This window comes from Eumetopias jubatus, unplaced genomic scaffold, assembly GCF_037043125.1.
Source record: "Eumetopias jubatus isolate StellerSeaLion01/CBP00866 unplaced genomic scaffold, mEumJub1_p1.0 scaffold_10, whole genome shotgun sequence".
Lineage (NCBI taxonomy): Eukaryota > Metazoa > Chordata > Mammalia > Carnivora > Otariidae > Eumetopias > Eumetopias jubatus.
The window spans coordinates 122,230,877-122,256,207 of NW_028274816.1; the positions used below are offsets into that span (position 1 = coordinate 122,230,877).

The window sequence follows — 25,331 nt, forward strand, 5'->3', positions numbered from 1 at the left end:
GTCAGCCTTTAAATGCCAAGGGTACTTCCTTGTTGGTGCTCTTTTTTAAAAAATTAAAAACAAGAGCCTTTGTTCTTTGAATCATAAGTTTCTTCACAACTGCTGTGTTTCAACCGGCCTCTTTGTAAGTAGCAATACTCAGGAAGGTTCCTTTAAAGAGCTCTGTTTTGCAGATGTTGTTTTGTAACATGGGTTTAATCCCCGCCAGCTCAGTCTTCCTTTTTTATTTATCCTGCATGCAGTTGGTATTGCATCACTTCCTTTGCAAGAGAATTGACTATGGGATCTTAGGGCAGGGTAGGTTTTTTTTTTTTTTTCATTGTTTTGCACAAAGTCTATTACCTATTTATGGTATCAGAACTTTCTATTAGTCATCACCAGAAATTATTATTACACCTGTCAACTGATCATGTAGTGAGCTGTATATAAATGACAAATGAATATGCGTATGTACTTCCCCCCAAACCAGTTTTATTATCTTTAAACATGAGTCCCGATTAAAAATTGGATAACATCCCTTAAAAATCCACTCTCTCTAGCTTGTCTTGAAAAATGAAGAGGAAAAAAAAAAGTTCTGGCACTCGGTACACGTTTCAAAATAGGGACCATCTATGAGAGCAATAGCTGCTCCTTTCTACAGGGCACACGCTGGTCCAGTGCCCTCCGGGTCCTATAGAGTTCATTTCTGCTTCACTTACCTGTTTTGCCGGCCTGGCTTCCGTAGACAGCTTCGTTTGATTACTGGACTAGTATGTAAGAGCCCAAACACGTCCCAAACACACCACAACAAAACCTTCAGCTTTACCAGCGCCATCAGCTACCTTCCCTAACTCGAATTATGTACCATTTGAAGAATAAAATGATACACAGTTGACCCTTGAGCAACACTCAAGGGGTTAGGGCACTGATTTCCCACATAATTGAAAATCCAGATACAACTTTGACTTCCCCAAAACTTAACTACTAATAGTCTGCTGTTGATCAGAAGTCTTACTGATAATATAGACAGTCAATTAACACGTATTTTGCATGCTATATGTATTTTATACTGTAAAGTAAGCTAGAAGAAAATGTTAAGAAAATCAAGAGAAAATACATTTACAGTACTGTACTGTAAAAAAATCTGTGTAAGTGGACCTGCATAGTTCAAGCCTGTGTGTTCGAGGGTCAGCGGTATAATTCTGTGGCTATAATAAGCTGGTCCACCTTAGAAAAGTAGGTTATTATAATCTGTATAAATAAAGTATTAGTATTTGTATATATATTTGCATGCATATACATACATACATATTTGAGAGTAAGACAAATATGAAAACATGTTAGCAAAGAGAAGGATATTTGGAAGTTTTTTAATGCTCTTCTTACAACTTTTAAGTTTGCAATTACTTCAATATGAAAATTATTTTTAAAAGTCAGAGCTAACGGCCACAGATTGTCAACAGTGAGAAAGATGTTTCTTCCCTAAGTGATTAATCTTTTAGTCAGAATTTGAGGAAAGGAAATATTTAAGGCCAACCTAATTGATACCATGTCTTACAAGTTATTTTCCAGCAAAAAAAAAATTTTCTTTCTTCTAGTTGATATTAAGGACAAAACTTGGAAGAAGTATTTTTGTATGCATTAATAACCAAAACCATTTTTTCTGCATCCAGTTTTAGCAGCCTGACATAAGAACGCATTCAAAGCATAAATAAAAGGCATTGCCTCTCTATATCTAAAGAAGGACCTTATTAGCAAAGCGTACACATATTTTGCCGATGTGCAGGCGCCCACGTATTAGATATTTTAAACAAGCAATAGATCCGAGCTGTTTGTTCATTTGTGGTGGTGGATTTGTGCCAATTTAGCCCCGTGCTTTGGTCTAATCGCTGGTATGTGTCTCCTAGAAGGCCGGTCAGGATAAAAGCTGTAGTCCCCAGAGCCACAACAGAGGACGAAGGTAGTCAACCACAAAACCCATTCTCCTTCTGTTCCCAAATAAAGTGAAACTATTTGGCGTAGATTGGGCCAGTGGAAGCCCCTTTCAGCTGGCTGCAGTGTCTTCCAGTATGTCCCTGTCTCAGTCTTTAAGAACTTCCTTATTTTCTGGCTCCGTAAGATTCCAGGCTTATCTTGTGTTTTTCCTGTCCCAGTGATGAAATCAGCCATTTCTCCAAAAACCATTGGTTTAGTCTTGGTGTGGCATTTAGAAATCAAGATTGGGGGCGCCTGGGTGGCTCAGTCGTTAAGCGTCTGCCTTCGGCTCAGGTCATGCTCCCAGGGTCCGGGGATCGAGCCCCGCGTCGGGCTCCCCGCTCCGCAGGAAGCCTGCTTCTCCCTCTCCCCCTCCCCCTGCTTGTGTTCCCTCTCTCACATCTTGCTCTGTCGAATAAATAAATAAAATCTTTTAAAAATAAATAAATAAAATTAAAAAATAAATCAAGATTGGTAGTAGTTATAGTTGTCACTACTGGAATGTCATTGCTTTTAGCCTTTCTCAGAAAACAGTTTGGTGGGTGGCGAGGGGAGGGAGACACACACAAATGTACATCGGTCTTTTTGTTTCTTTGTCTTAAACACCATGATTTCATACCAATATCTCCCATTTCTGTCCGACACCACGGGGTTTATTTTAGCCTTCTCCTTCGAAATTTGTGCGTTCCTTCTGCAGTCGTGAGAAACCTGGCTCCCTTCATCCTCATCATTTTACTTATATATTCTCGGTCCTCCTGAATGTCCCCACCGTGCGGGCCACCTCCTCCACCCCTACCCTGCTGGACACCCCGGGTGCACCGGCAGAATCCTTACCCTGGGCTCCTCGTGTGTGCCCAGGCTGAGCCAGCTGAATCCTCAGCCCAAGCTCTGCCAAATACACTGGCCACGCTGGCCAAACCCTGGACTTTTTAAACTTAGTAGACGGATTATAAGCAAAAACTTGAGACAGTATTTCCTGAAATTATAAAATCAGAATATTAATTTTCTTTTCATTATTCAGTCACATAGTTGAGTTTCAGTCCTTATTCACAGAGGGCAGTGGGACTTAAAATTTAAGTAAAGCTCTGGAAATAATGCTATGGATAAGTCGGCTGAGCTTTTCTTTTACTTTTTGAGATGTAATATTAGCAGACATTTAGGGGAACGGTTTCCTGAGCAAGGTTGAGCTGGAGGACAGCTGCCTTCTGGGGGCTGCTAAAGCTTTTCTCACCATCCTGGGAAGCTCTGAATTCAGTCCCGGTTGCAGTGACACTTAAAAAATAAGTATGATGGTATTTGTCTTAAATTGGCAACCAATCTATTTACATAAATTCCTTTCTCAGTTTGATCTAGCAATAAAAATGATTTAATTTCTGCTTTAGGAACTAAGAAAAAATAGGGAAAATTATTTGTTTTTTCCATTTCCTGATGTATTTGATCTGTTTTTAGTTTTTGACTCTCTTCTTTGCCACCACATTCTTCTTCTCTTAGTTCACTTCCTCATGTCTGGTATTCCTGAGTATAGACAGCACGCGGTTATTTTCAGGAGTGCAGAAGGACCGACTGGATAGAGCAGAGTATCTGTGTCATGTTTGTCTTTGGAATGTGTTGATTGTTTATAAGTGGATATGAGTCCGTTTAATACTTGGAGGTTTTTATAATTCACCTCTTCATGATTCCAGGTCCCTCCTCCTTTAGTAAAAATTCCCCTGGGTGCCACAGCAATGTACTAGGAATAAGTAAAAATAAATTTGAAAGAAATCTGGCTCATGGTCTCTTAGGAGACTTGATTACAATATGGGGATAAAGCTGCAACGTCTCCTGTGTCATGTGACAATGGCAACCCCTTGCAGAGTGGTAATAGTGGATGTTGTTTGCCTTTTATATCTTCTTTAAATCCCTCCAAATTCAGCTCCCTTGTCCTTACCATAACAACTCCATCCTGGAACCAACAGCCATTATTGCGGGGCCCCGGGGAGCAGCTTTTGGCATTTCACTCAGGGATGCTGTCTGACCCTCCTGATCTTTCTTTAGGGTCTGCTGGCGTCAGAGCAGTGACAGTATTACCAGATTAGCACCATGAAAATTCGGTGTGCCCCCAGACACTCCCAGCATTAGAATAGTACGGGTGCTCATTTAACCTCCCCCTACCCCTGAGACTGCTGTCCATTGTCCTAAAGCAAGGCCACGCAAATGACACAAGTTCTGCCGTGCTAATAGGGGAAAGGAAGTTAACTCCTCCTCTACATTAGACACAGGGAAGGTTGTTGAGAAAAACCAAAACAAAACAAAACAAAGCTTCCAACCTCAAACCAAAAGAAAGTGCCAAATATAAGAAGGATAAGGATAATGCAAATTTTAAAGCTTTCCTCAAGGAAATGTGGCCTTACTGGGTGTTACAGACTTCTGACAAAGCCAAGGAGAGCCAGCTGACAAAGTTTCTGGCCATTCATGCATGCATTCATTCATTTAGTAAATATTTTTTCCTGGTTTTAAAATTCTCTGCTCAGTTCTGCGGTGGCTGTTAGTTCACCCAACAGAAACAATGGCCAAACACAGAACTTAGGAGCATCTGGGAAGCTTTCCAGTTGTCCTCTTCTTACACCATCCATTCTGTAGTGGAAATAGATCTCCCTCCCAGGCCAGTGAAAGGTGTGCTTGTAATTGAGATTTCTCAGAGCAGAGATGGTGGTTAGGTGATTGGTTTAAATGTGTGGTAATTTCTCACCTGTAACTGGACATGGGATGTCAACAAAAGGAGGTTTGGAAAGTTTTCTATTAATATTTAATAAACTTACAATTGGCAACATACATGAAAAACATCTGATGCAGTTCTTGGCACAATAAATATTAGTTTACTGTGCCTTTGTTTTCTGAACTGAAAACAGGTGTTGTCACAGTAGCCGAAATGGAAATAATCCATTCGCTTGACTGCTTAACCATTTATTTCTCTTCAGTGTCTCCTGCCACAGCTACTGCCCAGCTTGAACCCTAAAGCTCCCTATCTGGTTGCCCCAAGTCTCAATAACACCTAGGAAAACCTTGCTTTAACTATAGCAGAACCTTCACATGTTAGGAAAACTGGCGTAAGGAATTACAGTTTTTAACAAGGGATCTAATCAAATGATTAGGTTTTCTGTCACTTACTAAATTAGGCAGAGGGACAGGGTGAACCTGTTAGGTTTCCTGTCACCCAGAGAGCCAAATATTTAAGTATAGTGTAAGGTGAAGAGGCTTCCTATCCAAGGGTCAGGATGGGGTAAGAATCCTAAAGGCATCCTGTTTAGTTACAGTCCTCAGACATCTGTGAAATGATTTACTTATTTATTTTTAAAAGAGAGTTCAGTACTGTGGTATAAGTGGTTTGTAGTATTTAAAATGCATAACTGTAATCACTTCATGTAATTGTGCATTTCTACCAAGGGATTGTCTCGCTCAGGCCTAGGTCTCGTTCATTTTCCTGAGCAGTGCTGATTTATAACTAGGCTAACCCCTTGGTTAAGGCAGAATGCACTTAACCACTTTCCTAGGCATGCCAGGGAGCCAAATCGCTAATCTAATAGGAAATCTTTTTTTTTTTTAAGATTGTATATATTTATTTTGGGGGAGAGAGAGAGAGAGAAAGAGCATGAGCGGAGACAAAGGGAGAAAGAACCTCAAGCGACTCCATGCTGAGCGTGGAGCCGGATGCAGAGCCCAGTCCCACAGATCTTCGTGTCTATCATCATTAGACACTCAGCATTTCATAACTAAATAACGCTATTGTGATTTATTCATATGCTAACCTTGTAAAATACCTAACATCTCCATCGTGTGTGTTTTTGTGTTTTACTAATTTTAAATGCATCTGAGTATTTAAACATCCATCTGTTAGTCTGATGCTCTGTAGTTCCTAAGGACTCTTACAGTCACTGAGAGTGATTTTACTGTGGTCCAGTTCACCAATCTCTATATTTCCTCTATTAGGATTTTAGCTAAATCCATCAGTCAATTAAATAATTAAAAAGACTATTTAAAAGCTATAGGGTGGCAAATGGAAACCAAGACAGATAATTTGCCTTCCCTGGTGTGGGTTTGGTAACTTCACACTGTAACCTTTTATGATCTCAGCAAAAGAACAACTTTCCTTGCAAGGACAAAACGAAGCCATTTCAAGATTGATTCTCAACAGTTTGAAGTTACAGGTGCCCTCTCCTAACTGTGACTCTCTGCCCAGCGTGGGCATGTCCTGATATCAGCCCTTGTAGAGACTCTCCTGTCAAAGTGACCAGTTGACTGAGCACCTTGTGAGTGACCAACATCCTTCTCACCACACTGACAGAGTCGCAAGTTGAATCCTTTTCACACACCCCGCAGAAGACAAACCAACAAAAACTGAAAAGCAGTCCATTCCCAGATGTCAGGCCAGCTGCTGTATTTGTGGGCATGATTTGCTATGCCGTGTCTGACAGATTATTTTTTATATCCTCGCCACTTATGTTTTCATTGAGATATACTATAAACTGTTTCCTTTTGCTGGGGAAATGAACAGTGGTAAAAAAATGTCTTTTTTGGTCAAGAATTTAGACCGTGTACTGAGAAGGAGCTATCGTATTGGTAGTAGTATTGTCTTAACCACATTGCCTGGGACCTCAGTAGATAGCCTTTAGGTGGGGACAGTGTTGTGTTTGTTTCTGCTATTTCCTTATACCAGGAAGGTAGAATCCCTGAGTCGCTTGACATGATCAAATTCAGGTAATACAAAAATTAAAATAAAACCCAGATATCTCTCGTCTCCTCCTGGGCTGCAGAGCAGGTGCCCACCCCCCCGCCCGCCCACAGCAGGTGCCCTTGGTGACGGGTAGGATTTCTGGCCGCCCTCCCTGTGCTCTGGGTACTCTGTGTCTGCCATCCTGTGCATTGTTTCCTTTGTGTCCAAAGGGTCAGGCGCAATTAGCTTAAGAGAGAAAGAGGAGTAAGCAGCATTTTCCTTGGCTCTCCCTCAGGAATCTCAGACCCAACACAGCCTGTGGGGTTCACCATCACCTCCCAAAATTGTGCTCTTCCCCTACTGTCCCAGTTCCGTATAATAAGCAGCACCGTGGTCAGCTTGACACCTTCGTCTTTCCCACATCTCACATCCGGGAAGTCACCCTATCCAATCGGTGCCGCTTCTGCACTCAGAGCCTGTCCCTGCTCCACCTCCCCACTGCTCCACTCCAGCCAGAGCCCCGGTGGGCCCTTCCCAGGACCCAGGCGGTGGTTTCCTCCCTGCTCCCCTGCCAGGCACTCCGTCCTCTCCAGCCTCCAGTCACAGGGTCTTGCAAAAGGCCAATGTGGTCAGTGCTTAAACTCTGCCCTTGAGATACCGCGCAAGACCCCGTGACACTGCACGTCTCGCACACCCACCTCCCTGCGCAGCCCTCACGCTCCCCTTGCTGTCCTTGCTGTGGTGTAGTCCTGTGTCCTGCACTCATCTCTCCTTCCACCTGTGCCCTGCACCTTCTGTTGCCTCTTCCTGGAGCCCATTCAGTGTCTGTCCTTCTCATTACCCTGAATTAGGGGGGAGACGGGTCTGCCTGCTCATCCCTCCACCATGGCTCCCAGAACAGTGCTTGGAACGTGCTAATAACTCCTGAATGAATGAACAAGTGACTACAAATAAAACCGAAGACAGCAATAACAACTTTTAATGCTAATGTTTCTCTACAAGGCATGTCTTACTATATAATAGAAATGTGTTTTGAAAAAGTAGGCATTCTCTAAAAACGTATAGTATGTATCAAATTCATCTTGCAATGAGAAAAAAAAAAGGAAAGAAAGAAAAAGGTAAAATAATTCAGCCAGGCATCTCCTCACCACACTTGCTGGTTAACTACCCTTTGTGCTGCTCACGTGAGGAGGGGTGGCTCTGGAAAAGAAAACCGAGAGATGAAGCCAGGGAGCCGGTCAGACCACTGCCAGGGGCCCTCATGACTTTCCTGTGCTGTGGAAAGGCTGACAATTGCTATGGAAGGTTTTCTGACTTCAGAGGGTCCCTGTGAACTACTTGGAGGATCCCTTCTAGACACGACGCCAAGCTGGATGGTGATCCAGTAGGCTAACAGAAGTGACCGTCGCTGTGAGGGTAGACCCAGCACAGCGCAGATGCGGCGCACAGGACAGGGGGACCCGAGGGGAGGAAAGCCGTGTCCTGCCGTTTGGATGGCTGGCGGTATTGCTCATAATAAAAGAGGACTTCACGTCATTGTATGCTCACTGCGTGCCAACAGTGTGCGAGTTGTTCCCGTGAGCGGAGCGTCTCATCCCATGGAACACTCCTGGGAGCTAGGTGCCAGTGTCACCCTGCTACACTGGTGGGCTGTGGTCTCCTCAAATGTCTTTCGAGGCTTCGGTATGTTAATAAAAAGGCAAAATAAAGCATCCTATTTCAGGTGCTCTTAAGGCAGTATAACGAGAAGTGCCTAGATCTACGTGTGGAGAGGGTATGATCACATAAATAATTCAGATGTCAAGAAATTAATTTTTGGATGTCTTCTTTGAACCCTCCCGCTCCTAAAACTGGGTTAGGTATCCTGTTTCTGAGCTTCCATAGCATCCTTTCTATCTTTGTTATTGCCCTAAATCTTTTCCGAAACAATATGATGGGGGGGGTGGCGCATGCATATGCATGCACGCGCACATGTGAGCAAGAGAGAAAGAGAATGGAAGCCAGAGGGAAATGACAAGTTTTTTTTTAAATGTGTCATTTTTCGGGGCACCGGGGTGGCTCTGTCATTTAAGCATCTGCCTTTGGCTCAGGTCATGATCTTGGGATCCTGGGTCGAGCCCCACATTGGGCTCCCTGCTCTGCAGAGAGTCTGCTTCTCCCTCTGCCCCTACCCCCAATTCATGCTTACGCTCTCTTTCTCACAAATAAAAAGTCTTTAAGAAAAATAAAAATTAAATATTAAAAAAATAATGTCATTTTTAAATCCTCTGTCATTGTGTGTACTACGTGGCATTGTCTCTGTCTTTGGTACAATAATACCATGCCTTATTCTTTGTAACTCAGGCTCTTGGCACAGTGCCTGGCACAAGGCACTTATTAGTTACTCAGATGTTTATGAACACACACAATCAGTAACTAGCAGGGCCAGGATTCAAACCTACGGCTCCAGGGCTGTGTGGCTCTCCACTCATAATCTAACAAATAATCCCTGCCCACTTCAGGAACGTGCAGTCTAACAAAGGGAAGTAGATGAATTGATTCCATCACATGGAGACCATGATTTTGCCAGGAGAAGCTGCAATAAGATGTCTTCACCCTTGGGAGAAATTCTCATCTAAGAACTGGGGAAGTTGAACTGAACATATGGAAAGTTGGCAGTAAGCTAATGAGCATTGCATAAGTTTGGTACATCAATAAAGAAAGGGGTCAAAGTTTGGTGTACTTTGAAATTAAAACTGCATTATAAGCTGTCCTTCTGATATGGGCCAGCGTTGTTGGTTTAAAAATCCACACCCAGCAAACAAACTGTAGGTGGAAGTACGAATTGCTACAGCAGCCTCTCTGGAGAAGAATTTGGCAAAAATTCACAAATTTAAATTGTACGTATCCTTTGACCTGGCAACTTCAGTTCTAGAAATGTGTTCTACAGGAATATGTACACATATGCACAAAGAAATAGATGCCATTGTATTTACAGTTGCATTGTTCGTAGTAGAAAAGATTAGTAACAGCCTAAAAGTCCAATAGGGACTAATTAAATATGTTATTGTATATTCATCCCGAAATGAAATACTATGCAGGCATAAAAAATGAGGCTTTTCTCTATTTACTTCCACGAAACTATCACCAAGATACATATTTTAATTAGAAAAATGTCATTCATGTAAAAAAGATTATATATGTGTGTGTATGCATAACCTCTTTCTAGAAAAATTCACAGAAATCCAGTAGCAGTGGCTGCCTCTGGCAAGGGAGACTGTGGGAAAATGAGAAAAATGAGAAACACTTTCCACTGTCTGATCATTTATATTTTCTGAATCTTTTACTAAGAGCCTGTATTGTCTATTCAAAATAAAAACCTGGGGTGCCTAGGTGGGTCAGTTGGTTAAGCATCCAACTCTTTGATTTTAGCTCAGGTCATGATCTCAGGGTCCTGGGCTCAAGCCCCGCATTAGGTTCCACACTCAGTGTGGAGTCTGCTTGAGATTCACTCTCCCTCTCCCTCTGCCCCTCCTGCTCATGCTCTCTCTCTCTCTCTCTTTCTCTTAAATAAATAAATCTTTTTTAAAAAATCTGATCAGAGAGCCAGTTCCCGAAACTCCAGAACTAACTCAGAAACCTCATTCTTAAGATTCTGTCCCTCTACAACCACTCTTGGTACAAAATCTGTATTAGTCCAACTCCAGAGATAAAGAACCAGTAGGATATGTGTGTGTCTATATACACACATTTGGAGAGATTTTTTTTTGGCCAGCACAGTTACAGAGGCCGAGAAGTCCCAACTCTGCAGTCGGCAGGCTGGAGTCCCAGGAGAGCCAGTGGTGCAAGTTCTAGTCTGAGCCTGGATATGAGGGCAGGAGACCTGTGTCCCAGCTCAGAGACAGTGAAGCTGAGAGACAAAGCATTGTTTCTGAGTCACGCTTTTATTCTAATCAGGCCTTCTGGATTGGATGAGGCCCACCCACACCGGGGAGGGCACTCTGTTAGGTCCACTGATTCTGTTTTTTTTTTATTATGTTAATCACCATATATTACATCATTAGTTTTTGATGTAGTGTTCCATGATTCATTGTTTGTGCATAACACCCGGTGCTCCACGCAGAATGTGCCCTCTTTAATACCCATCACCAGGCTAACCCATCCCCCTACCCTCCTCCCCTCTAGAACCCTGTTTGTTTTTCAGAGTCCATCGTCTCTCATGGTTCGTCTCCCCCTCTGACTTACTTGCCTTCATTCTTCCCCTCCTGCTGTCTTCTTTTTCTTTTTTCTTAACATATGTTGCATTATTTGTTTCAGAAGTACAGATCTGTGATTCAACAGTCTTGCACAATTCACAGCGCTCACCATAGCACATACCCTCCCCAATGTCTTATCACCCAGCCACCCCATCCCTCCCACCCCCCACCACTCCAGCAACCCTCAGTTTGTTTCCTGAGATTAAGAATTCCTCCTATCAGTGAGGTCATATGATACATGTCTTTCTCTGATTGACTTATTTCACTCAGCATAACACCCTCTAGTTCCATCCACGTCATTGCAAATGGCAAGATCTCATTCCTTTTGATGGCTGCATAATATTCCATTGTGTATATATACCACATCTTCTTTATCCATTTATCTGTCGATGGACATCTTGGCTCTTTCCACAGTTTGGCTATTGTCAGTCCACTGATTCTGATGTTACTCTTATCCAGCAACACCTGCACAGGCACCCCAGGATACTGTTTGACCGAATGTTTGGGGCGCCTCACATAAAATTAATGATACAGGCACACATGTCAGTTTGCATCAGTAGTGGTGACAGTAACTTTGAGCACATGGTTTAGGTGGTCACAGCATTTCTCTCCTGTAAAATTAGTTGTCTTTCCCTTTGTAATTGCTAAGTAATTTGTGGGGAGATACTTTGCAGCTATGCAAATACCCCATTCCTCATCACACTTTCAACTACTGGTTTTTGCATGCACAGATCATTTTCTAACATCATTCCTTCTGTATTTCTTAGTTGTCATTCTACTCTAAGGAAGGGCTTTTCCTTCTCCAGTTCACTTCTATTTTATATCAGTCTGGGCTCATAGATTCTGATTTTATTCGGGGGATTATGATGTTTCTGATATTACTTATTTCAGTGCTCATGTGGTTCCAGATTTGGCCAGTGGGAGCCCATTCACTTTGGTTCCTGTTTCTTTTGACAAGTTGCTGTCATTCTCTGAGTACTTCCCTACTTTCTGGCTCAACAAGGTATTCCAGACTCATCTTATACTTCCCCTGCCCCAGCTCCAGAATCCACTTTTCTCCACGGGATCCTGGGTCTTTTTAGTTAAGAATACAAGCCAACATCTGGGTGTCATTGCTTCTAAGCTTCCTCAGAAGACAGAGCTAGGAAATGTGTGTGCACATACATCTCTCTCTCCCTTTCCATTCCCTATGCCCCACCACATATGCCGAGTTCAAACTGATACCTCCAGTTCCAAGTCAACCCCCCCAACACTTTGCAACTTCCTTCCCTAACAGTGAAAAACCTGTCTCGGAGGGTGAGTCAGAGTAGATTCTATTTTAATTATATTTTCCTGGAATATAAGTTACTATTTGTATCTAGATTACTCGAAGCTGCGCATGTGAAAGGAAATGTTTTTTTCTGGTAGAACATAGGGATGTGGCCCATTAAAAACTAGGTGATATCGTGCTGTACTTAATCTCCCCACCTCCCATGTTTGACTCATAAGGAAATAAGAAAAGTGAAATTAAGTACATAATTTTTTTTAAAAAGTAATGATGGTACCTAGGTGATTTAAAGTCTTACACACTTGATGGCCTGAATTTTCTCCATAAATGGGATGCAAACCATTTGCTGAGAGAACGGAGGTAGGCTAAGGGGACTCATTCCTTCATCCCTTCATTTTTTTAATTCCTCAAATATTTAACCAGCTCTTATAAGTTCCAGGCACTATATTGCGTGCTGAAGATAAAGCAATGAACAAGGTAAGTATGGTCTGTACTCCTCTGGAGACAGAAAACAAACAAGAAACTTCTTGTGCTGACTACCATAGAGGGAACAAGCATGGGATGCTGGTGGACAGGGCACTTTAGGTGGGGACAGATCTTGTTTTATTCTTGGCCAGAGCACAGTCATCAGGAGTAGTTGGCATGAGATAAGCCAACATCTGGATGTCAGATTGACCTCATATCAAGGCTTCCCACTGAAAAGATTTAAGGATAGGAATGAGCATTTAGATTTATATTTTATGGAGAATGGATTAAAAGGAAGTCACGCCAACGAAGATGATACCTGCGACAGGGAAGACACCTGTGACCTCGTGTTCTTGCTGACGCTGTTCACTATGTACATTCTCGACCTGGAGAAAATTGTGCCATATTGTTGGTTTGATTTGCATTTCTTTAAATGTAAGTGAAATCAGGCCATTTTCATGGAATTTATTTCGGTATAACTAGTTGTATTCATTTCCTAGAGTTGCTATAACAAAATACCACAAACTGGGTGGCTTAAAAGATGAGACACTCCTTATCTCACAGTTCTGAAGGCTAGAAGTCCCAAGTCAAGGGCCATGCTGTGTCTGAAACCGGTAGGAGAGACATCCTTCCTTGCCTCTTCCCAGCTTCTGGGAGTGACCTTGGCTTGCATCTGTCTGCCTTTGTCATCACATGGTGTCCTCCCTGTCACGTGGCGCTTTCCTCTTCTCATAACCCAGTCATGTTGGATTTGGGCCCACTCTGATGACTTCATCTTGATTCCATCTGCAAAGCTCTGTTTCTAAATAAGGACACTTTCACGGGTACCAGGGATTAGGACTTCAACGTATCTTTTCTGGGGGGAGGCCACAGTTCAAGCCATGGTGCTAATGATCCATGGTCTTTGTTTTTCCAGGGGCCTGGTCTGTTTTCTAACACTGTCCATTGACATGCATTATTGGCATCTTTGTTGGCTGCTTTGAAAGCTCACCATTATCATACCAAAGTCTTCAGGAACACCTGTCATGTGATCTCCGTTATCTCCCTCTTCTATACTTTCCTTCTTTCTGCTTCAACTTTGTTTTTCCACGTTGTTTTGCTCACTTTTCTCCGCCTTTTCTTCTCGCCCCTGTGTCCGGCAGTATCCACGCCCATTCTCCTGTCTGGTAGTGTAGCCTTCATTTCTGTGAGGTTTTCTCCTCTTCTGTTTCCTTGAGCTCTTCTGGTTTCCTGTCTCCTTTTCCAAAAAATGGTTTGAAACATGATTTCTCTATTTTTAAATGTTTTCTTTGATCTCTTGGTTTAATGGGATATATTATTTTTACGTTCTTTGCTTTCGTGCAGAAATATTTTACCATAATTTTTCTCCTTCCTGACATACTTATTTTTCGTGGGTATTCTTGATCTGCCCTTTGTCTGTCAGTTTCTTTGCCTACTTTTTTCCTGTAACATTGAACAGCCTACTTCTGGAGAATTCTGCTCCAGGGCCTGGCGTTTGCCAAGGTGCTTCTTCTCTCTCAGCGACCTCCCTCAACTATGTCGACTTTTCGTGGCACTTCCACCCATCCTTCATAGATCATATGTCAGAGTCATGGCTGGGTTTTTGTTTCCTAGTAGGTAATGTTGTCTGGCTTTGTTTCGTTTTGCTGTTCTTGATGATTTTCAGAGGGTGCAATCAGGCCAAGATAACCATACTCTCTCCTCCTTAAACAGTAGTCCCTTAGGTGGTATTTGAAGTTGATCCAGGACCCAACCCTAGAAAACCTGAGTGTTTAGAGATCATGAGAAAAGGAGGGGCCAGCAAAGGAGATAGAGGAGGAACACTCAGAGAAGGTGGCCCCAGAGAAGCCACGAGAAGAGTGTGTTGAAGCAAGAGTCAGTGTCAGAGGCTGCTGAGACACCAAGTAAGGTGAAGACAGAGAATCAGCCGGGGGATTCAGCAGTGTCGTTGAGAACTAGCTTTGGGCAGCAGGCTGGAGTTGCTTGAGGAGATAGTAGAAGGCAGAGAGATGGCTTGTGCAGGTGAACACGTTTCCTGGGCAACATGAATGTTCCCAGCAACTCAGGATTTCATGTACATTGAAGAGGGAAGGAAAACAGGCCAAATCAATGTGATTAAGCCCCTCCTATCTGAAAGCATACATTCTCATGAAATAAGTAATATTTACTCATGAATGAAGATTCTCTTGAATACTTAGTATACTATTCACAGATAATTTTCCTCCTGATTGTAATTGATTTCATGTTAAGTAGTCAGCCAAGGACAACACTGAATTCTGTTAGTGGGTGAACCAACCTTGGAAGCCTCGAGGGTACCTCTGAAATCTCATCATCTGAAGTAAATTCCCTCTTCTCCTCCACCCAGCTCAAAGTTAAATATATGTTTGCCCTTCATGTTCAGTAAGTGTTTGGATTCTGTCCAATTTCCCTTTGAAGTAACTCACATTTCCCTTTCTCTCCTTTCTGCTGCCATTCTCGGCCTCATTGACCTCTTCAGCTAGAAGAGTCTTCCCTGATTCCTTGTTTCCAGTCACGTCGAATTTAAACCTTCCCAGCCTGGCTTTCAGAGCCTTTCACAGCAGTAGAATCCAGCTCCCTCCTACTTACCCAGCTGTTGCCTGACATTCCCTGACACGGGCTTTCTGCTCTAGGAAGGCCAGCCTCCCTCCTGTCCTTCCAGTCTTGCCATGTGGTTCTGCCTTCACACTGAAGTTCCTGTGGAGCTCGCCTTAGTCCTCAGCTAGCACTTCATTACCTGTAGGATCAGTTGATGTATACACACCTCACTCCCCAGGGTCATACTTGTACGGTTGTGCCCTTGACTGATGTGAAGGAGCCCCGTATATCTCAACTTCCTGTTGTACCTTAATTTTTGTATAAATGATGTGCGAATTAATGCAAATATTTTTTTAAAAAAAATGTTCCAGAATTCCTGTACAAGACTGTTGTCCTCCGAAGGCATTACCTTTACATCTTCTTCATGGCTACTCATTAGTTCAAACATGTTTTAGGGGCCCCTGGCTGGCTCAGTCAGAAGAACAAGTGACTCTTGATCTTGGGGTTGTGAGTTCGAGCCCCACGTTGGATGTAGAGATTACTAAAAAATAAATAAACTTGGGGCACCTGGATGGCTCAGTCATTTGAGTGTCTGCCTTCAGCTCAGGTTGTGGTCCTGGGGTCCTGGAATCAAGCCCTGTGTGGGGCTCCCTAGGTCTGCAGGGAGCCTGCTTCTCCCTCTCCCTCTGCCTGCTGCTTCCCCTGCATGTGCCTTCTGTAAAATAAATAAATTTAGAAAAATAAACTTAAAAAAACTTTTAGAACCTTCTTGTTTCATTCAGAAGCCAGTGAAAATACCTGGCCCAGTCAGTAATTATCTTTAAACTTCTTAAAGAAATTGAGGTTTTGTTGTTCTTTGGGGTTTTTTTTAGAAAGGGAAAGAGAGTGTGTGTGAACCTTGGGTGGGGGAGGAGCAGAGGGAGAGAGAGAATCTTCAGCAGGCTCCACGCCTAGCACGAGCCAATGCAGGGCTCGATCTCACTCTGAGATCATGACCTGAGCCGAAATCAAGAGTCAGACGCTCAACCAACTGAGCCACCCAGGTACCCCAAGAAATCGAGTTTTAAAAATCAATCGCTGTTAAGCTATTTTAAGTATTTTGGAAGTTCTAAAGAAAAAACATCTGAACAGAGCGAAGACCAAAATGTCAGTGTTGGAAATGGGCGTATCAAGAGTGACTTCCTGGGGGAGCTGAGGCGTAGGCTTTTGAAAAGAGTGAGAATGGACTGAGCAGATGGGTGAAGAAGAGACTGGGTGGGGAGAGGGTATTGTAGGCAGAATAAACCCCGTGGCCAAACCATGAACTGTAACAAGCCTTGGGTACTCTAAGTAGCTCATTAATGTAACAGCAGGAGTGACTGAGACAGAGAGGGGGATAGGGAGGGTTTGATAGGTCTGTGTGTCGTGGGTAGTTAGGAGAGTCGAGTGAAAGGAAATATGGAGGACAGAGCACAAAAGGCCTCGTGGGCTTTGCTCTGGACTTTGCGTACTCTTTGGGTTCCTCGTGGGAAGGGGTGTGTTGTGATCATCTTTGCCAACACAGTGCATACCTTTATTATCTTACCTGTCATGTTGTTATTATTTATTTGCAATACTTCCCTGCTCTTTATTCATTTTTTTAATTCCCAGAGTCAGGCCTGGTGTCTGGCACATAGTAGATATTGAATAAATGTTTGAAGAATGCATTATAAAAGTTTGTCATAAAAGCTTTTCACAAAGAAGGCATAAAAATGCATTCCTTGGTCTTTTGTAAGAGATGGTATCACCCTATTTGTCATTGAGAATAATTACAGTAGTTCCTTACGGAGGCATACCAAGCAGGTGACTACATTACCTGAGTGCTAACTTCTTAACCCAAGGCTTTCCAAAAGCAAACTGCAATACTGCACTGGTGTTAAAGTGTATACTGGCGCCATCTCGCGGTGATTTTAAGCCTTAACCAAATCGAAAGCTTCGTCTGTGATAACCAGACTTTCAAACAAGTTTCTGACATTTTATAAATTACCGAAGTATTGTATTTAATACTATATTTTGTTGACCCTTTGCCACTATCTTCACATTAACAGTTTTGGATTTGATGGTTCATACATGTATTTTAATTGTGTTTTACAAACATGTCTAGAAGTTTTGATAGGCAAAATATTCCATTTGAAATAAAATGGAATTTGGTCATTAGGCAGACCTGGAGTCTTACACCAGCATTCTGATCTCAGATGCTATTTGCTGTGTCTCAGTTCACAGAGTTCCAGACTTGTGAGGTAATCTTTTTTTTTCCTAACATCCTTCTTTATTTTTTTTTCCTGGTTGGACATTGTTTCTAAAACGAAGGAATCATGTCCTTTTAATTCTTATCCTTGAAGACAGCTGTTGAGCGTGTCCTGCAAATTTGCAGGTTAAGCCAGAAAGGCTTGGGTAGTGAACCTTAGCTTTTTATTATTTTTGTGGGTGTTTGAACATGAGTTATGTGGACATTTTGCTTGTGATTTGCCGTTCGTTGATTAACAGCTGAGTCGGGGAATCAGATCATGATCATTGAATTAATTCCTCATGTGTAGGGATTGCTGTGATTTAAGTAGCAATGTTAATATAAAATAAGTGTTTATTTTTTAATTGTGTTATTTTTTAAATTTTTATTATGTTAATCACCATACATTAAAAGCGTTTATTAAAAATATTTTTCATGCAGAGCATAATTGGAAGCTTAAGATTAATTGCCCTTTTTTTTTTAAGTACTTACTCAATGCCAGAGGGATTCAGTGGGTATAATTATCTCCATTTTACAGATGAATCTGAAACACATGGAGGTGAGGTAGCTTTCACAAGGTCTCACAGCTCTTATATTTGCAGTGTGAGCATTCAGACCCAGATGTAGAGGACCCCAGAGTCCAGGCTTTTAACCACCATGTAAACTCTGTCCAACAATGAGGGGGGGATTCATAGGAAAACCATAGTAGAAAAATGCACAAGACAACCTTAACGTGGTTATTAATAGCTTTTATTTAAATATACACTAATTAATAAAAATCTTGGCTTTAATTTATTGTTGACATTATCAGCATCTGCTTGTTTCCACTCCTAATTATAGCCAACAGCCTTCATTCCATTGTGAAGGAAGTTGAGGGTTCTTGCCCTGCTGCACTGGTCCTAAGCAAGCGTGCTTCGAGGCACTGTTGCTGTCTGTGGATGAGCATTTTGCCCGTCTCGGCACTCCCTTCATTCTCGGATACAAACTGTGTCTACCTGTGCCTTTCAGCAGGGGGCGTGTGTTGGCAACAGCTTGTGTAGAAACCTCCATTTGGGTGTTGGCCTGGTTGATGGATGTCTATATGTGTCGGTTAATGTATATAGGGTGAATAGATACGGGTTTTCTAAGTTTTAGATTTAAATTTTTTCTTTGTAAATATAGACACATAATTTTGTGCAGTCGCAGTCATATCATATGCCAGGTTGTGGTGTGGTTTTTTTTTTTACTCTTTTTTTTTCTTTGTTCCTGTGGCTTCCTTCCATCCACCCACATGGCCTTCCTCCTCATCACCCTGTTGTATGTATAAAAGGGCACATAAAACATAACAAGTGGTCTTCCATATTTTTCTATGCTTGTGTAATCATTTATCACATATATCTATGTGCAGTTAGACATCCAAATCATCTATGGGGCAGCGTGCTAGCGTTTTATGGTAAAAAGGTGCTATCATATTATAAATACTTTTAAAAATACACATACCTTTCAACTAGCTTCCCCACAGAAATAAAAGCAGTGATTTGTAAGATTATGTGTCAGTAGTATTTTCTACAGTATTATTCATAATAGCAGGAAGGAAGGGGGATGATTGAATAAAGAATGATAATCTATACCATGAAATTTTAAGGCAGTCGTTTAAAATAATGAATTTGATGTGTGCCAAAAGCATCTCCTGTACCATTCTCTCTGTTATGAATTTCAGCGTTCCTACTCCTTTTACTGACATTTTAGTGTGGTTTCAAGAGGAAGAACAAAAGAAATGTATTGGGACAGTTGTCTTCATAATTGCAAATCTGGCTAAGTAGATTACAAGACCTGCTTTAACTTTTGTTTCTTTTCTTACTAGAGCTCTTAGTGTAGAGCCCTTTCTGGTCCTTTTGTATTTGGAAATAGGGAATATCCAGCCTCCCCCAAATGACATTCTTTCTTCTTTCTTGGCTTTTAACTCCTACTGGTCTTTTCTACCAGCAGCATCTGAAGGGGTACAACCTTAAGCATTGTCTCAAATTAAATTCAGAATCAATGAAATGTCAGTTCAGAAACTGTTCCTGGGACACTTGGATCTTCTTAGAAATGAGACTTAGGAAAGACAGCATTTCTATATAACCACAGCTACTCTTCTGTTTCTTTTGCTTCTGTACAGGTTTGAAAAAGGGCGCATCTACACATTCATTGGAGAAGTCGTTGTTTCTGTGAATCCTTACAAGTCTTTGAACATCTATGGGAGGGACACAATCGAGCAGTATAAAGGACGTGAGCTGTACGAGAGACCTCCTCATCTTTTTGCAATTGCTGATGCTGCTTACAAAGCTATGAAGAGGCGCTCAAAAGACACTTGTATTGTGATATCAGGTATTCAGAGGGGATCCCCTGTACTTTCAAGGTCAAAATGCATTTAACTTATTAGGTACTCAAGGATCCAAACTGTTGAATAGATCTTTTTTTTTTTTTTTGGAAGTTAGAAACGTAAGCAGTTTTATAGGAGAAAAAAATTTGCAGTGAACACCAGATCATTTCTGACAGATGTCTAGTCTTGGTTCATTTATAAATCCATGTTACATGTGGATGGACTTCTGATCATGAAAGATTCTTCCTCCCGTCTCAAGGACATAAAAGTACTGGATAAAATGTAACAAAGGTTATTTTTTTTAGAAGATTTTTATTTCTTTATCTGTCAGAGAGAGAGGCAGGCAGAGGGAGAAGCAGACTCCCCGCCGAGCAGAGAGCCCAACGCAGGGCTCCATCCCAGGACCCTGAGATCATGACCTGAGCCGAAAGCAGACGCTCAACCAACTGAGCCACCCAGGTGCCCCAAAAAGGTTATTTTAAATAACAGCAGAATGAAAGGAAGAAAATGAAGTTCTGAGGTACAACTCAAAGTCAGATTGGCGAGTGGGAGTTAGTGTCACGGGCCATCCAGGCACAGGGACCAGAAATGGGCTGTCCCAGCTGGAGGCTGGAGCTTCGAAGCCTACGGAGCAGAGACAGGTGATAGACCCTGTGTGCCCGAGAGCTGGAGCTGAGCTCTTCGCGGAATCTCGTGTAGTGTGAATTGGGGATAGGGAAAGTATCTGCCCGCTGACCCAGGATGGCCTCTCCTACACTGTGGGAATGTATTTTGGTGCTAATAATACCTCACATCTGCATTAGGGGCTTTATACTTGTAAAACTGCTTTTATGACCCTTATTCCATTTTGGTTATCAAAACAATTCTGAGTGCTAAGACAGTTGTGTTTCTACTTTATAGATGAGAAAATTATGAAGGGTCAGAGGAGTTACAGTAACTTAGTGTTGGAGAATCATATCCTAGGACTACATTATATTCAATTATGTAAAGCTATACTACCTGATTATAAAAGGAGGGAGGGAGTAATCAATCATTTAAGCATATAAAGTAAAAGCAAAAAGTCTCTCCCCTTTGAATACCTTGTTACCCCCAAAACTCCAGCAGTAACAGCTGTGAATTTAGTGTTTATCCTTTTTATACATTTTTCTGTGTATAACACATATAGTCATACATGCATATTAAATTATAAATGTGTAACTGTGATACAGAATTATGTTCTAACTGCTATTATGTAACTTGTTTTTCTGTTTTAACACTATGGAGTGGACATCTTTTCTTTCTTTCTTTCTTTTTTTAAGATTTTATTTATTTGAGAGAGAGAGCACAAGCCAGGGGAGAGGCAGAGGGAGAGGGAGAAGCAGGCTTCCTGCTGAGCAGGGAGCCCAATGCGGGGCTCAGTCCCAGGACCCTGAGATCATGACCTGAGCTGAAGGCAGCCACTTAACCAACTGAGCCACCCAGGCGCCTTTGGAGTGGACATCTTTTCATTAGCATGTATATAGAAGTGGGGGACTTACACCTGTGCAGTATTCCATTGAATATCTGCCCAGTCCTCTACTGACAGGCATGTTATTTGCAGGGTTCAGCTGTGACACACACACAGTATAGTCTGCAGAAATACTCCTTAAATCTTTAAAGATTATAATTCTTATTTGATCCCATTAGTATTTTTACTATTTCTGTAGTATAAATTTCTACAAGTGGAATTTGGGGGTCAAAAGGCATACACATTTAAAAATTGGGGGAGCTCATTCTAAACTGATCCCTTCTGCTCACCTTATACCAGTTGTCCCGCTTTTCCTGTGACACCATGTCTGGGAGCTTGCTGTTTGGTTTGGTTTTATTTTCACTAAAATTGCTCTGACTTTAATTTTTGGAAGGAATATTTCATCCTTGTTAAGATGAAAAGAAATTTTGCTGTAGAGCATAAGGTTATATGAACTGGGGTGCCTGGGTGGCTGAGTCATTAAGTGTCTGCTTTCGGCTCAGGTCATAGTCCCAGGGTCCTGGGATCAAACCCTGCGTCGGGCTCCCTGCTCCGCAGGAGGCCTGCTTCTCCCTCTCCCACTCCCCCTGCTTGTGTTCCCTCTCTCGCTGTGTCTCTCTCTGTGTCAAATAAATAAATAAAATCTTCAAAAAAAAAAGTTATATGAACTTAGCCATGGCCAGTGTTTGAGTCATTAGCTTGTTTCATTTCTGCTGTGCTTAAAAGTCACTGCCAAGCACCAAGACTGGTCTCAGGAATTCATTTACCCCATTTTATCCCTTGATATTTTCTACTTAGTACATCTTAACTTGTAATCTGTTTGTTATTTTACTTCTCTAATAGTCATTTTTTTCTCAGCATTTTCAGAGCTGTTAGAACCTAGACTGTATCAAGACGGGAGGAAATAACTCAAAAAAAAAAAGCAAACAATGTAACATAAAAGTTTTAAGTAAATAACATCAAAATTTGCAACTCTTCTGTTACAAGTCAGCTTACTGTTGGTTCCAGTGACAGTGTTAAGCCTTGCACAACTTTTCCCACAGGGGAGAGTGGTGCGGGTAAGACGGAAGCCAGTAAGTACATTATGCAGTACATCGCGGCCATCACCAACCCCAGCCAGAGAGCCGAGGTGGAGAGGTAAGGGCGGTGTGAAGATGGGGAGACGCTCTCTTTGGGGCTTCGCTTTCTACACACACTTGCTGGGGCCGAAGCTCCCATACGGAGCCAGCATTTGTTGATGATTTACTATTGTCTCTGCCCTTTGATCTGTGTTACCCTATATCTATATTCCCTTCTTCGTAGAGAAATACTGCTTTGGTAAACTTTACCTAGATAGGAAACAAGGTAATGCTGCAAGAGATGAAAGTTTTCCCACTCCACCTGTAACTGCTGCCTTCAGTGTCACACGTGCTCAGCTAGGGTGTTCCCGCGGGTAGATGTCATTGTTCAAGTTGTCTTTTTTATGCTGTCTTCTGAGGAGCCCTGGGTTCCCGGAGGGAAAGGGGGCTCCAGGACTCAGAACCATGCCTTCCCTGAATTGCATTGTCACAGCCCGAACCCCTGATATTAGAAGCACTAGAATGATTCCCTTTTCTTTTTAAGTTTCATGCCAGGCTGCTGTCAGCGTACAAGGATGCAGGCTGCTGGGCGCTGTCTGCAGGACCCGGCTTTTAGCACCGAGCACCACGTAGTATTTTCTTAATCCATTTGCGCCACGTAGTATTTTCTTAATCCATTTGTAAGGAACGAATGGATGGGTTGATTCTTTGTTTTGTTTTGTTTTGTTTTGTTTTAAGAAAGAAATGTGGCAATAAAGTAACATGACTTAACTTTCTTCTATGGTGTGCACTTTTTGAGAGAAAAAAAGGTTTTCAGAGTTGCTAGTGTGAAGCTCAGTATTTGTTTTCGGAAGAGTTCCCTCCGCATGCACATCTCAGCCTTCAGTTTACGACTAGAAAAGAAAGGATGCGGGGTTGGTACGAAAGAAGGCTGTGTAGACTAGACTTACCCTTCCAGGGCTTTCCTCATTTCTACATAACTGGGCTGGAGGTCAAAGAGGCCTTTTTCTTGACTGTGACACATCCCCACTTCTGATTCTGAATTTGCAATCTCCTATGATGAAGACACGAATATGAGTCAGTTATCTGAATCTCCACAGAAGCTCGGGAGAACTAACTTTATTTCTACAGCCAGTTGGTATGGTAGAGTCAGGCATGTGTACATTGACTGGTGTTTCATGGGCATATCTTACTATAGTTTTAAAGATGGTCACCCTTGTTTACCATAAGCGTGCAGTCCCCCCTCCCCACATTTTAAAAGTATACTTTCATGTGGGAGGAGAGAAGCTGGCAGGGTTATGGGGTGACTTAGAGTCATAGAGGATCTGCTACATTAGCTTATTTCAATGGCCAGTGTGATTCCTACAGGTGTAGCCATGCTAGAAGAGTTTTGCCAGGGAAATGAAAACAAAGGACCAGCATAAAGTTAAAAAGTATCCATTGGGAGAGACTGTGCTATAGAAAGTTAGCATTCATTGAATAAGGAATGAATGTGTCACCCATTCTTTTCACAACACATCTTTTTAAGATTTTTCTTTGTCAATAAAACATGTTCACTTAAAAACTAAAAATTACAGCATTTTGTCCAAGGTGGAAGTCCCCTGAAATCCCAATCTACATTACCCTGTCAAGCTAGGTCCCTATAGTGAAATGTACTAGCCTTTCCAGATTTTTAAGCATTTACTGAACTATGTGCCTGCCCACACACACTCACATGGACACATGCACAGACACACAAAGACCCTGCAACACATGTTATTTTACAACCTAATTCCTCATTCATTAGTTTATTCTGGACCTCTTTCTCTGTCAATGCATCCTATACTAGGAGAAAAGTTTTTTATCCAACCCTACTAGTGGACATTTAGGGTTTGCTTTAATATTGCAAACAATGCTGCAGTCGGCATCTTTGTATAAATGTTTGGATGTGCTTTAAAAAAATCTGGTTTTTCTAAAAGGCCCAGCCTCTAAACTTTTTATAATGACTTTCATTTATCTGTGTCAAAGAGTGAAGAATATGTTGCTTAAGTCCAACTGTGTCTTGGAAGCTTTCGGAAATGCCAAAACCAACCGTAATGACAACTCAAGTAGGTTTGGAAAATACATGGATATCAACTTTGATTTCAAAGGGGATCCTATTGGTGGACATATCAATAACTACTTATTGGAGAAGGTAAAATGTGCTTAATTTCTGAGGGTAATGTTTTCCAGTGCTGAATTTTTTTTAAACCTAATCGCGTGTATAGAATTTTTAAAATTACTTAAAAGTAGCTTTAAATCCTATCCTCCCTCCCTTCCTGTTCCTCAGTTCCTTTTCTGTGACAAGATACTCTTCTTAGCTGCTACAATATCAGGGTGGAAAAAGTTTGGGCTTCGTAGATAAGGATTTAGGTGTGTGTGTGTGGCCAGGAGTGGGAGTAGTATGTGAATGCGTGCTAACTTCTGGGTAAGATTTGACCAAAACACAATCTAGGACTAATCAGTTCTACTCTTTTGACACATCACCATTGCCCATATGTTTTCCTGCTGTTGTCCTGAACGCATCGCAGAAGAACCAGCACACCCATTCCCTGAAATGACGCTCTTTTCACAGAATCATGCCCATACAACTCTCTTTTTTTAAGTGAGATATAATTGACATTTGACACCACGCACATTTAAGGTATACAACATACTGACTTGATACTTCCATGTATATTTATTTTAATGAATCTGAATCTCATTTTCTTCTAGTTTCTATTTGTTCATAGCATCTTTTATGGCAGTGTAACGCAGCATAATCTGTTTTTGTTTGTTAAATCGATGTCAGACTGTTAAGGAAATAAGGGTTTTTATCAGTGTCAGTTACAAAAGGACTGGAAATGCCTGGTGTCATCAGTCTTTTTCCAAAATGTTTCGTGGCTTCACTTTACGTGTAGAGTCCCTCAAAAGGACCCCTCTGAATGAACGTACACTGTGAGACCTCTCAGAGCAGGCTTTTGGGAGCCATCTAAGGTAGGGGCCTCCATAGACTGGTTTTGCTCAACTGATTT

At 41.9% G+C, this 25,331-nt stretch overlaps 1 protein-coding gene across 1 annotated transcript in view; it reads left to right on the forward strand.

Annotated features, from left to right (window-relative positions):
• The window catches only part of MYO1D (myosin ID), a 349,561-nt gene that overhangs the window by 78,858 nt on the left and 245,372 nt on the right, over positions 1-25,331 (forward strand). Inside the window, exons 2-4 of the mRNA XM_088028373.1 lie at positions 19,552-19,760; positions 22,285-22,378; positions 24,307-24,472. Of these exons, the coding sequence (XP_087884499.1) occupies positions 19,552-19,760; positions 22,285-22,378; positions 24,307-24,472 (469 nt within the window). The remainder of the gene's footprint in view (positions 1-19,551; positions 19,761-22,284; positions 22,379-24,306; positions 24,473-25,331) is intronic.